Source organism: Artibeus jamaicensis, unplaced genomic scaffold (assembly GCF_021234435.1).
Source record: "Artibeus jamaicensis isolate MK-2021 breed Jamaican fruit bat unplaced genomic scaffold, CSHL_Jam_final contig_797, whole genome shotgun sequence".
NCBI classification, from domain to species: domain Eukaryota; kingdom Metazoa; phylum Chordata; class Mammalia; order Chiroptera; family Phyllostomidae; genus Artibeus; species Artibeus jamaicensis.
In genome coordinates, this window is record NW_026521977.1 from 17,121,421 (window position 1) to 17,135,745 (window position 14,325).

The 14,325-nt window shown below is 37.3% G+C and overlaps 1 protein-coding gene across 1 annotated transcript in view; it reads right to left on the reverse strand.

The window, feature by feature from the left end:
- Positions 1–14,325, reverse strand: part of DCDC1 (doublecortin domain containing 1) — a 383,276-nt gene that overhangs the window by 59,605 nt on the left and 309,346 nt on the right. Inside the window, exon 19 of the mRNA XM_053673152.1 lies at positions 5,524–5,647. Within this exon, the coding sequence (XP_053529127.1) occupies positions 5,524–5,647 (124 nt within the window). The remainder of the gene's footprint in view (positions 1–5,523; positions 5,648–14,325) is intronic.

Here is a 14,325-nt window from a genome sequence, read left to right on the forward strand (position 1 = left end):
ACCTTGGTCCAAGACATTACTTCCCCTCACCTAGGGTTTGCAAAAGCCTTCTAACTGCTTATTCCTGCTTCTACCTTAGCTCCCTTTTGTCCTGTTAGTCTAGTGATCAGATCACTTTTCTGTTCCAAGCCCTTCAATGGCTTCCCATCTAAGACTAGGAGCCAAAGGTCTTACAATGGCCCGAGGCTCTGTGTGACCTGCACCCAGCTACTTTGTGTGGCCTCTTCCCTGCTGCTCTCCCCTGATGCACACTGCGGCCGCTACACTCACTTCATTGTTCCTCAAAAACACCATCTCAGCATCTCTGTGTTTCCTGACATGCACGTTCCCTGGATTTGCTTGTTCTTCAGGACTTTACTCAAATATTACCTCCAAAAAGCCTTTGCAGGCCAATCAAAAATTTCCAAACCCTGCCTTGCCCTGCCCCACCCCCAACACTCCCTACTCCTACGTTTGCTTCTACTTTCTCCTTATCACTGATCAAGACCCATGAGAACATCCGATGAATGGCCAAGAGCTTGGGCTCTGAGACCCAGAATTCCTGCATTTGAATCTCTGACCTATCCCTAGTGTGTGCCCTTGGGCAAACCTTCGACCAAAGAGGGATGGAAGCTGATGGAGAAATTCTTCCTTCTTTCCCCTCCAGGACAGACTCTCCTAAGAACACTGTTTAAGTGGCTCCCTGGGGGACAGTTTGATAACACATTCTCACTTTGGCTCTCCTTCCTTCCCTGTGTGGCCCTTACTGTTGTTCCCTGGGACCCATTTCCTAAGAAAGTAGTAGCACACAAGCCTCTTGCTGCAGGCTCTGCTTTCTGAGAAGCCCAAGCAAAAGCACCATAATCTCATGAATTTAAAAGTGGAAGAAGTTTCCTAGGGGATATGGGTACAAATACCCAAAGAAGGGCAATTTGTGTTGAGCAGGCAAAAAGCTCCATCACTACAGAGCTGGTCCTGGTGCCTGGGCAGTGTCCAATGAACGTGACAAAGATAAAGGGACATGTGGGTGTGAGAGATGTGCTGGCATGTTAGACCAACACAGACCAAGGCATGTGGTCTTTGGTTTATGGAAGGTTCTTCATAGAGATAGAGCAATATGGTGTCAGGAAAATGAAGGACAAAAAACAAACCATGGATTAAGCCTACTGGAGTGCTATTTCCTGCCCCTCTGTTTTCTCCATGGGAATTCTTATGTTCCCATTCATTTTTTAGCCATTTTCTCTGTGTTCACACCACTCCATGGCACAGATGCATTGTCAGGAGACCTTGCTGGACCACGGTGCTTGTTTCCATTGATAATTCTGCTTTACCTTTCTCATCCCTCTCTCATTACCTAAGGCCCCCTATGCTTCTTTGGGAGTCCAGCTCTTAACCAATGATCTAAATTCTCAATCAAATTGGCTTTCCTTCATGTATTTATTATTAATTAATGATTCTTTAATTTTGTATCTTGGGCCTTCTTACATATCCATTATTCCCCTTTATAGTTACAGTTAGTTATCATCATATCTTAACAGATTAATAAAATGTGCACTTTTAACCTTTTTTTGTTAACATGTACCCCTTCAGATAGATATATTTTAATTCAGTAAGTTAGAAATTTAAGAATCACTATTCAGTTGCTCATTCCAAAATGTTAGGCTTCTCCAGGCTCACTTTTTGGAATGATTTCATTCTGGAATCTGAAAATCCTTTGCTCCTTATCTCTACATGGTTAAAAATACAACTTCTCGATTTATAACATTTCTCCAAGAGGTGAGAAAATAATGTGAGTTCCTGGAAATTGTTCCAGTGAACTTCATCACAGAAATAAAATAATTCATTCTTGTTTTTAGTAGGTCTTGCCATATTTTTAAAATACAGATATCCTAAGACATAAAATGTTCCTTGCTTACAAAACATGGTGTTGATTGCTCTGCTGGATGAATAACATGTAACAGCCAGAACAGCATGAAGTCAGCTCAGACCCACTGCCACCACTGAGAGGCAAAGATTTTGATATTAATGTCATCTCAGTCACCACAAAAAACTCCTATTGTCCCTATTTCCCGATTTCTTCCCTTGGTTTTCAATCTGCTTTGAAAAGTTCTTATCAGGGAGTTAACAGAAGAATGTGAGTCTCACTTCAGATAGTGTTTCTTAGGTGGTTTTCTTAGATTCAATATTTTGACTTAATTTTCAGGCTCATTCAATCAGTCTGTCTACCTCTCCTCTCATACTGACCTTACAGTGAGTGGACTGGCTCAACAAATAGCCTTGATTCCTGGGACACCAAACTTTTCACGTGAGTGTCTTCTTTCTCCCTGCTTTGTTCTCTATTCACCAAGTCTGCCTTCTTCCTTTTTCAGTCCCTTCCTTTCGACTCACAGCCTATATTTCTTAAACTGTAAACTCCATGAAGGTAGAGACCATATCTCTCTCCTTCCTTGCTCTATCTGCATTGCATAAATATATAATAATTAATGATTATATAAGTATTATAGTAAAGTTGGAAGATTAAAGCTAGAATAAAATTAATACATATGCTTACAGTGACCACAGTGTTCTGAATCCTATAATATATTACATTTTCATTACAATTTATTTAAATGGGAAGTCTTCTTAAGAAAAAGTAATTGCACTTAACTATACACAAATAAAATTATATCTTTACTTAAGAAATAAATGATATGGAAATGGAATTGCAAGAAAATATGGTTTCTTCAGATCAGATAGATTCAGATTTTAAATGAAATAGATCACATTTAATTTGAGTGAGAACCGAGTTCCCTGCCTGGCAAGTATTTCCTTGTCTTCTTCAAATAGTTCAAGGAGTAACAGAACTCTTGGGCTGAGTCTTCTTGCCACATACGATCTGTTTGTCTCACCTCAGCTAATTTAATCCCTTAGTCCTTTCCCTTAGGTTTACCGGTGAGGGCCTACTTCTCATTCACTCCATCCAAAAACTGCTGTTCTACTTGGATGGCTAGAGAATTTTGGAGCAGTCCATTTTCATCTCTAAGATTATTTAGTCGTCAAATCCCAGACTACTGGCAAAATTTTAATTTTTTAAAGGTTAAAAGGAACCCGGTTAACTTAAGTTTCCTAATATAATTACCATTCATTATTTAAATTAATGAATTAACTGAGTTACTTTACTTGTATACCAAGGTTAAGACAGGTAAGCACTGTATCTGTTAAATTTGCAGTCTTATAATTTCCCGTCCTTCCCTATATGAAAGCACACTACTTCTGAGGCAGCCCTCTCTTCCCCCATCCTGTTACATGGCAAACTTGATAGTGTAATGATGGGTGCCCCCGTTTCTGCAAATTTGGAAAAGTCTTTTTCGTTTGTTTGTGGTTTTTTTTAGCTCTGTATTTTTTATACATATTCAATCAAATTGAAGGTTCAAACTTCATTCCAGAACTGTTGTTTGCCCTCAACAATACACCTCTCCTTTCCCCTTTCTCACTGTGGTTTCTGGGTATAGATGAAAGTTCAATACCATTGGGAAAAGTGGACCATGGCCTCTATCTGGCCACTTGTTTTTGACCTTTATAGGCCTGGACTCTGAGGGTGTGCTCCTGGACCTCTTTGGCCACTGGACAACGTGCTGGCACCTGCTCACCACCAGTTGAGGAGATAAGTTATTCTTCCCACACCCTGGGTTTTGGCCTCTGCCCTTCCCGAACCTCTCAAGTAAGTCTTATAGTTAGAACAATTCTTGTTTTTTTTCTTTGTCTAATGCTGGGTCTATTGGTTGTTCTGTGCCCCCCTCCACCATGGCCTCCATGTTGGCTCTCATATGGCTACAAACCCTGAACCTTAGACACAATTCACCTGGCCGCTGGCTCAAGTTACACAACATGCAGGCTCTGGTATTTTGAAGAATTCCTTTCTCTTCCAACAAAACTCAGTGTTCTAGACTGTTGCTTCACTGCAGTCTTACACAGATGGGCATTTGGGGCCCAACGCAATGAATTCCTGGTTTCAGACCCCATCAGGCTTCCCCTAAAGGGTTAAGACTCTGATTCAGTCAGTGGACAGGCACAGGGTATTGTAATTTCAGAGTAAAGAAAAACAATACTTGATTGAAGCCATAAAATATGACCAAACAACTAAAAAATCAGGATAAAATATTTAAAAAATATTTAGAACATATCATTAACCTAGTAATAAAGCAAGACATCCTAGAGACCCAGAGAAGTAAACAGGGTGCTGAAACTGGACTTTATCTTCAGGGAATTTTCCGAACTCCATTGAATCTCAGCTTCCATGCTCTCACAGGGGAAGGGCACAGGAGGGAATTTTCAGGACCCCGCAAAGTTGGGAAGCCTAACAGGAGAACCTCTTTGCTCATAAAACAAAATCGCAGATGAAAGTGACTATCTCTCCAGGTGGTTTAAGTAAAATAGACCACCTCAAACACTTTCTCTGTGTGAAAGAGAAAAATAATCTTCACACTAGAGGATTACCCTCACTCGGAGTATAAAACACATTAGATAGAAATAAATAGAAAATTAACAATCTGAAAGAAAAATGTTTGAAAATATGATGCAAAAATGCATCGGAAAGAGGAAAGTATGAAAGAGAGGTTTAGAGACATGGAGGTCCAAGTGAGTAGCATGCAGACAATCAGAGCTTTCCATTAGAAAAATGGAGCGAGGGGAACTAGGAGAAAAAATATTTGAAGACATAATGGGTGATAGTTTTCAGAAATGATGCAAGATACCAATTCATAAATTCAAGAACCCCAAGCAGGATAAAGAAAAAGAAATCTGCTTTTAGACATATTAAGGTGTAACTTAAGAATACCACAGAAAAGGGAGGATTTTAAAAGCTGCCAGGGAGAAAAGACAGGCCACCCTCAAAGGAATAACGTTTAGAGTGATAGCTGACTCCTCCATGACCACAAGAGAGGTAGAAGTTAGTGGGGATATCGTCAGAATGAGGGCAAAATGAACACATCTCAGCTAAATGGAAATGAAGTCTGCTACCAACAACTAAAAGAAGGACATACTAGGCAAAAGGAAAGTAATGCCAGCCGGAAAGGCTGAGATGTAAGAGGAACTTATAAGAAAAAAGAAGAGAACTTTAGGGTGAATCTAAGTAAATATTAGCTACACACAACAATGTCACTATCTTGTGGAAATTTTTAAAAAGATAACATTAGAATACATGACAATAATAGAGTATAAGTTACAATTGAAATGATTGAAGTTAAAGTATTCTAATGTTCTCAGTTATTTGAGAGAAGAGTAAATATATTTGTTAATTTTAGATTTTGATCATTTACATATGCAAGTTAAAATGTTTAGATTAATAACAAAAATAAAGGGTAGAAATAGAGAATATCATTTCCAAACTAGTAGATGAGACATGGAAGACTTAAATGCATGTTTCCAATTAATTGATACAACAACAGAATTAATTAATCTCTTGCACCTAACAGCTGCAAATCTAAAGCTGCAGGGAAAATGTTATAAACACTGGGCCTTAAATCTTAAGTATCAACAACCATGTCTTATACTAAGCAATACAACCTCATTCAGTTGGCCGCTGGGGAGGACCGGCCACATGTAGGTGAGCTTATTCCAGAGAGGATTTTCAACCCTGGAATTCTTCCACTGGCCCGGCTTACTGGTCCCTGTGTGTTTGATGGCCCACCTAAGAAAAATAAAAGACAAAAGAAATTTAACAAGGTAAAATATCACTTCTCGAAATATTTATTGAGTACTCATTATGAACTAGGCAAAGAATTAAAAATCCAAATCTGACAGTTTACTGTGTACAAGAGACACAAATAGAAGCCATATTAAAATAAAAGAATAAAAATTTAAAAATCAAGAAAAATTGGCAATATTATAATTGATGGTGGACTCTGAGGCAGGCAAATTAGAGTAAGAGTCATTTTATAACAACTGTGATATAAATAACAATACTAACAAAAAAATTCAAGCAGAACTTTTTAGACATTCAAAGAGAAACCAACATAGATGACCTACTAGATTACAATCTACTAGATCAATTTTTTTCTTTAAGTAACAAATCAAGATCCAAAGTGTCTGACTTTGCGTGGTGGGCACACAATATATGTACAGATCATGTATCACAGAAATGTGTACTTGAACCCCATATGACTTTATTGACCAATGAAATCCCAATAAACTTAATAAAAATCAAAATAATTGTCATAAAAGCAAAGAAATAAATATGACTAAAATAAAAATAAAATATCTGTTACAAGTAATAAATGTAAATATGACTTTTTAAGATACATTGTAGTCTGTTAAAAGAAAATACATCTTTCTCAATTTTAGAACATTTATATTTGCCACTAACCAAATAAACTTCAATTACAGTTTTAAAGTGAAAATTGAACAAATCAATCTTTGTGACAAATGATAGAATAAAATTAGAAATACATAAAAGTTTAAAATTTACAATTTCAATCACAAGATAATATTAAAAACACATTCTCCCTCCCAAAATACTATTATACCAGATAGAAAAAAATAACATGACCAATACTATTTAGAAAGTCACAAAAAGAACAATAATAAAAACTTAAAGGGTAACATCTAGAATTATAGTCAAAGGTAAATTCATAATGGTAAATGCTTATCTATTAAGAACTCAAGGAGGAAAATTAATAAAGTATTAAACTCAATTTATTTTAATTTATTTAAATTATATTATGGAAAACAGATAAAAGGAAATAATATTCAAATAGAAATAAATAATTTAAAAACTAGAACATCAGTAGAATAGTTTAAAGAAATGTTTTTGAAATGAATAAAATACCAACTTTTGAATATAAGTCTAGGTTAATAAAAATATAATACAAACTAAGTAGAAAAATTGAGCTAAATATCTACAATAGAGATTAAGAGAATTTAAGATTAAGTTCTGCATGTGTATGTTAATCAATGAAAATTTTCTTTATTATTATTATTTTTTATCCTCACTGAGGACATTTTTCACTGTTTTTGGGAGAAAGAAAGGGAGAGAGAGAAACACTGATGTGAGAGAGAAGCATCAGCTGGTTGCCTCCCCTCTGCACACAGACCACGGGTGGGACTCACCCCGAAGGGGATTTGAACCCACAGCCTAGGTATGTGTCCTGACCAGGAATTGAACCTGCAACCTTTTGGTTATGGCACAATGTTCCAACCTACTACTGAGCCAAGCTGCTCAGGGCTCAATACTAAATTTCTGATAAAATAAATGAATTTAAAAAAGTACCTGATAGATATGAAATATAACACAGAAAACGTGGCCTCGCTCATATGACTTCGCAGGTCATGGAACAGATCATTTTCATGCAATATAAAATATTCTAAACCATAAAGATACAAAAAACTAGCTAATTCATTTCACAAAGGTGAGATAAGCTTTATAATAAAGTCAGTTACTGGTAATTTAAAAAGTAATACAGCACTCTCACTTAAAATTAAATACATAAAAAAATTAAATCATTATTAGCCAATAAAATTTAACGTGATGGCAAGGGAATAATCACTACAGTTAAGTAATACTGAGTCTAGAAATAAAGTGATAGACATGTATTAATACAATAAGCCACTGATTAATGAATGAGAACACAAAAGCAGTCCCATAATCTGCTAGCACACATGATGGTCATCTGAGCCTGAAAATTTTCTGAGACTGCTCAGCCTCATCAGAACCACCTGCAGTATTCAAACTCATGTTCGAGGGCCCAGGTTTCCCACATACTTGCTGGAAATTCTTGGAGGCTACACACCAAGAGGTGGTGGTGGCAGGAGAGACCTGTTCTTTAACAGCGCAGAACCTGCCTCTCTGCTACTGCAGAGCTACCTGTGCTCTGAGGCCAACGTTTCTGCTTGTACCTAGATTCTTATCCTCTCTCATCTAGAAGTATTCATTTTCTGGCCCTTCTGAGTCATTTCATCTGCATTATGCCTGACAGCTTAATATCTTAAAAAAAAAAACTTTATACCCCACATCTTCCTCCAGTTATTGCCTTATTTCTCGTGTCCCTTTGTAACAGATTCCTTAAGAGACTCATCTCCTGTTCTCCCTTGTCCTCATAAATCAGTTCAAATTAGATTTTCATCTCTGAAACTCCAATGAAACTGAGCCATCAGTTTTAACATGACCAAAATCAAAGGTCTTTTCTCCAGCCTAAACTAACAGCAGTGTCTAACAAATGATCACTTTCTTGACTTCACCCCCATGAAACCACAGTCTCCTGGTTTTTCTCCCAGGTGGGCAGCCAAAATTGTTAGGCTCTTCCTGTGTGCCCGAGGTTTGAAATAAACGCTCGGAAAATCCAGGGCCTGCCACTTCAGTCAAGTTTTTAGATGTCCATCGGTCTGATGCGTTGCTGTAAAGGACAGGTTGTTGATGAAAAGGTTCATCTTCCTGGCTGCAGTGCCTATATAACCTCCATCCATCAGGGTATCTTTAAAAGGAACTGGTCAAGTTCAACTTCCAGGGCCAATAAACATTCACATAAAGCAAAGGCCATTAGACTGCAGAGTTCCAGCACAGCATGAGCTTTTATGTAAAAGCAATAGGCCTCTTCATATTCTGTTTTTAAATGAAGAGCTGACAGACCTGGAACTGTGATGGCACTAGCAAGCCCAGCTATAGTGACTGTACATGCGCATAACATAAAGCAGGACTTTTTACAGCATCCGTAAGGACTCTGGGAATCTTAGTTCCCGAAAGCCAGCACTAGGTGGGGACAGTGACTCATGCAACGCTTGTAGGCAGCCTTTCTCTTGTCCCTTAAGAACTTATTTCTATTTAATGTTTTCCATTCTTCTCTTCAGTGTGGAAAGGGTGTTGCTAAACAATTGGTATTTCAATAGAAACATTTTATAAGACAAAATATCTCATGCTTTAGAAAAGCCTACATGAAAACACATATGCACACACCCTACACAGTGGCCAAATGAGGGTCAAAAGCCAAGTTTATCTGTTTAAATTAATGTCTTTAGGAAGGTAAAATTCTATTTGTAATACTTCATGAGTATTTACCCCAGATTATGACCAAAGTTAAAAATATCCTCCTAGGCATATCTTAAAAGATCAAAACTTATTTGGAAGCTGGTGCTGAAAGAAAACCCTTGGGTGCATCTCTGCCCTGGGACTGTGCCAGGGGCAGCTGCCAGTCAAAGGCACAGAGGGAAAAAGAGCAAAACTTAAAATTCTTCGATATTTTGGTTGACAGATAACTATCTCCTTCCTCAAAAACTGAGTCCAGGACTGATCATATAAATTCCAGTCTAATTAATGAAATCATGGATCCACCAGAGTGCTCTCTGTTCAATTAGTTTTATTAAAAAATGGAAGACAAAGCACTTTAGATAATGTTCTTCGGAGTCCGGTGCCTTTGATAGAAAGGTATTATTTTGCAGTCTTGGAAATCAAGTAAAATAAAAATAAATCTAAATGTGTCCCAATGGAAGAAGTACAGTGTTTTTTAATGTTATATCAGGAGGTCAAAATTATATTGTCTTCAATAATGTAGTGATCATATTGATAAAATATATAATATATAATGATTTGGATCTGATTCAGTAAATTATAAATATTCTGGCAAATTAGAACCTAATTCAGCAGTATTTAATAGACACGCATGTAAATATTAAATTCCCATTCTACAGCTGCCAAAGAAACTCTTTTTGCTTTACACTATGACCTCTTTATTTAATTGGTCACTTTTCATTTTTTTGTGTTGTTTTTTTAAAGTTATCTAAGCCATAAGATTAGAACACTTAGAATTCATCTATAATGAATTTAAAATTGGATGGTTCCTCAGAAACTGTTTAAGCACATTATTCATACAGAACAATAATATATTCCATACATTTATTTTGATAGAAATCAGTTTATAAGAGTAATTTTAAGTACTCAGTCTCTGAAAAAAAGAAAAGGATAGGAGAAAGAAATGGGCCTCTTGCAAAAATAATGATATAAAAACTATCCATTTCAATGAAATTTAATAACAGCCCAACAATTTCTGATGGATTTGAACAATTTTGGAGTTTTCTAAAGGTTGATTCCTAGACAAGGGAAGAAGTCATTCCCAGTCAGGAACTACACACACAGATGAATCCGAAACACTGTGTAAAGGTTAAAGATTAGCTACATGGTAAGAAACCCGGTCCGTCAAGGACAGTTTCCAGTCTTTCACCAGTAGCACCACTGTATGAAATATTTCAGGATACACTTATTTTGTAACTTATACTGAATATTAAACATAAATGGGATAGTTTATGTAAATAATTACTTTCAAGATTTAAACTTTAAATAACTTTACCCTAACAGAAACAAGGCACTGAAGACTTCAGTGTTATTAATTTACCAGCCTAAATTCACAAAGATCAAGTAAGTTTTGCATATCAAATACTATTCTACTTTATTTCTGGAATATCTTGTACAAACTAATGAATGCACTTGCAGTTTGTTCTTCTGTCTGATATATCCCCATCTGCTTGTGTCTTTACTTTACTTTGATAACTAGCAAACTATTTAAGACAAAGCCAGGGTTTGTTTGTTTGTTTGTTTATTTATTTACACATCAATTTGTAGTTCCACTTATTTATGCCTTCATTGGTTGCTTCTTGTATGTGTCCTGACTGGGGAATGAACATACAACCTCAGCATAAAGGGACAATGCTCTAACCAACTGAGCTACTCACCACGGTCAAGCCTGGATTTTAATGGCACCTAAAAGCTAAAAAAGAGAGAACTCTATGATAACGTTCCCATTGTATGGAACTGGAGATTTCTGAAAATGAGAATGGTTCCACCAACTGTGCTGAAAACAATTCTTATTTCATAATCATTTCCAAAATTTTATATTATTTTCTTCTAAGTTGAAGACCATTAATTAAACCTTTGAACACGATCCAGAGTTACTTCAGGAGATGAGCTGTAAAACATGGTGGGAACCTATAGTGCATTAACAGTCATTGCCAGCAATATGCATTGCTATATATGGCTATACAGGTATTCATAAAGTCGAACCTGACCTCTCTTGCAAGTTTGCTTTTTAAAATAAGTCTGCTCTATTTGTTGTGTTTTTCTAGTTGGTTGAGCTTCTTGGTTATTTAGATTCTGGAAACAGAGAAGTAATCTATATTCAGCATTAAAAGCCTATCATTATCTCTCATAGAGAGTCTCATATTTGTGTAAAAGCAAGGCTGTCTTTGCAACTACAGTAAAATCTCCATCAAGTGCAAGCTTTGTAAATAAAAACAAACTTCCTTTAATAGCACTTGGTTATGGTGCAACCCCTGTAATCTTTAAGTTCTTGAATCTGCTTATCAGCTACCTGAACCTGACAGGTTTGGTATCTTTGGGGGACCCACTCTCTGAAGTTCTAGTGTCATTTGTTTTTACAAACAAAGCAAATGAATAACAGTCTATTGAGCACCTGCTTTTTGTCCCTGGCATTATGTCACGCACTATGGGGAATCCAAAAGAAGTTAGAGAGGGCTTTTCTCTTCAGGAAAATTATAGCACTTTAGGGAGAAGAAAAAATATATGTATATACACACACACCTGGGAAAGTTTTTTGAAAAAAAGACAAGACAGTATGTAAATGAAAAGATGGCATTATCAATAAGAGTTATAACAGGTAGAACTAAACTAATATAAGCTCTTTATTATGGAGTGAAATTGCTGGGCCCTGGCTGGTATTGCTCAGGGGACAGAGCACCAGCCTACAGACCGAAAGGTCTCAGGTCTGACTCGTGGTCAGGGCACATGCCTGGGTTGTGGGTACAAGAGGCAATTGATCAATGTTTCTCTCCCTCTCTTTCCCCTCCACCTAAAAAATAAAAATAAGAAATTTAAGAAAAAGAAAAGAAACTGTTGGGGAGTGGACAGCCCTTGAAGGATGCATGAATATTTGTAGTTATAGAGAATAAAGAGTTTGGAACAATGAAAGGGAAGAGGAGAGAGATGCCATTTCAAGAGCTAAAGAAGAATGTACTCTTTGGTATTATGTAATAACTCCAAAATATATGTTTCTTAAAGACATATAGTTACAGCCAGAAGAGGAAGTGATTCATATCTGCAGCCTTCATTTCCCAGTCTCAGTTAGGTCTAGCCCACACTTTTGCTCCAACAGAGTCGGTCACCATTTCAAGTTCTCAACTGCCTCTATTTTTCCATAGCAGGAAGAAATAGTTAACTTCCAAATCAGTTCTCCCTTCCCTTAGTAGCAATAGATTTTTAGACGGGCATAACGCTATCCAGATAAAGATAAGATTTCCTTGCATTTGGGTGTAGCCATGTATCAAACAAAGTTCTAGCCAAATGAGCTGTGAGTACATATAACTCAAAGACCTTATCCTTAAAGCTATTAAACATGTCCTTTTTCTCCACCCCACTGGCTGGAATATGTCAACAGCTGGAATAGCCCCTTTCAACCCATAGGTGGAAACCATATGATAATAATGGCAGAGCTGCCTACCAGCGTCAGAGCCCCACCTTACCTATAAGCAGTCACACCAAGAGGAATGAGCTTCTATAGCAGCCCAAAAGTTTTGCAGTGTTCGTGCAGCTTAACCTGCATGACCAAGTATAACCGTGGTCATTTCCATTGCTCCAGTCTTCTACGTTTTCCTGTGCTTCCTCTAAACTTTTTACCACTTTCTCTGTTTTTACCTTTCCTCTGTGAGGAACTTTCACAAGTTGCTGTCACCATTGATAATTTATCTCCTCCCTAATTCTCACTGCTGTTTTCATTAATTCCTGTCCAGTCCTTTCCTTCCTTTGAGGTTCACCCACTGATGTACCCAATGACGACCTCCTCTGACTTCTTCAATAAATGCTCTTAGAGAAGTGAGTGGTCACTCTTCAGAAGTATTGGCGTTAAAAAGATGGACTCCACCTGCCTGGTCTGGAAGGTACTATGTGGGTTCCCAGGGAATTGTGGGGTGCACTTTAGTCATCACTCCATCCCGACTCAGGATGGGTCCATGGAGACTGCCAGCCATGAGGAAGTAAGTGATAACTTTTTGTAAGTATTCCCTCCTCAGAAACATTTCTCCAAACAGCTGTTAAGGTCTATAGATTGTCTATCGTGAGTCGTATTTTAGTTCTGCATCAGAAAAAGATCCTGGAGACAGCTGAGAAAAAAGAACAAGCAACAGAGAGGAACAGAACACAGTAGAGGCTCCAAATAAAAAGGACAAGAATGGTTATCTAGAGAAAAGGAATGATGAGGTTTGAGAGCACTAGAAAAAGAATAAATAGCAATAGGAAGTATACAAAGGAATCAATTACAACAGGGCTCTTTCACCTACAGTCAGTCTTGGGAAGCCGCATCCCACACATTTTCATGCTATGTTGCTCCATGCCAGGGAGCCAAGGTTGGGAATATGAAAATACAACCAGTATGTGATCAGCAGGAGGGTGAATCCAAGGATGAGAAATGCACAGACATAAAAAAAAGCCCACTGTATTTACTGGGAGAAAAACCTGGATTTATTGGGAGGCCTGCACAAGTCAAACCCATGCTGTTCAAGGGTCAACTGTACTTCTTTGGGCTAGAAATTTAGAAATGTAATTCTAAGTTGAAGAATATTAACACTTAAAATTCTTGATGCATACTGCCATATTGTTTTCTAAAGGGGGGGTGTTGATTGGAATTCTTTTCTATAAAAAGTTGTTTCGCCCATATCTATGGTTTGGGCAATAGTGTTTAAAATTACTTAACTCTGATCTGGGAGGTGACCTACATAAAAATAAATTCTCGAATAGTTGTCTGGGCAGACACGTCAATGGTATATTGTCTGTCTATTCTGATGTGAATCGGGAGGCTTAGTGAGACCAATCCAGATGTCTGGATTCAGTGCTTCTGTATAGTGGACTTTTTCTAACAAGCATCACTTAATTTTCTATTCCCCTGTGAGGTGTGTGAAGACAGGGACCTTGACCACCTTGCACGGGATCGTATCCCATAGTCTCGCATAGTATGTGAAATGTAGGAGATGTAGGAGATCCTGAATAATATTTCCTACATAAATAGAAGAGTAAAGCTTAGTGGGGACAGTCATCTAGTTCAGAGTTCAACCCCCAAATTAGAATTTCCAACTCTACATTTGCAAGTAATTCATTCCTTATGATCTTTTAAAATACAAGTATAGTTGTCAAGCACCTACGTATACTATGTGTCCATATAACCATGTGCTAAGTTTTGTGGGGACGTAAAAAGAAGTATAAAAATATAATGCCTGCAGTTGCTATTTCGATGGAAAGACAGGATATACACAGTAAAATATAATACAACACAGCTGTACTATCCATTAGGGTAGTCGTTAGCCACATGGGCTTATTAA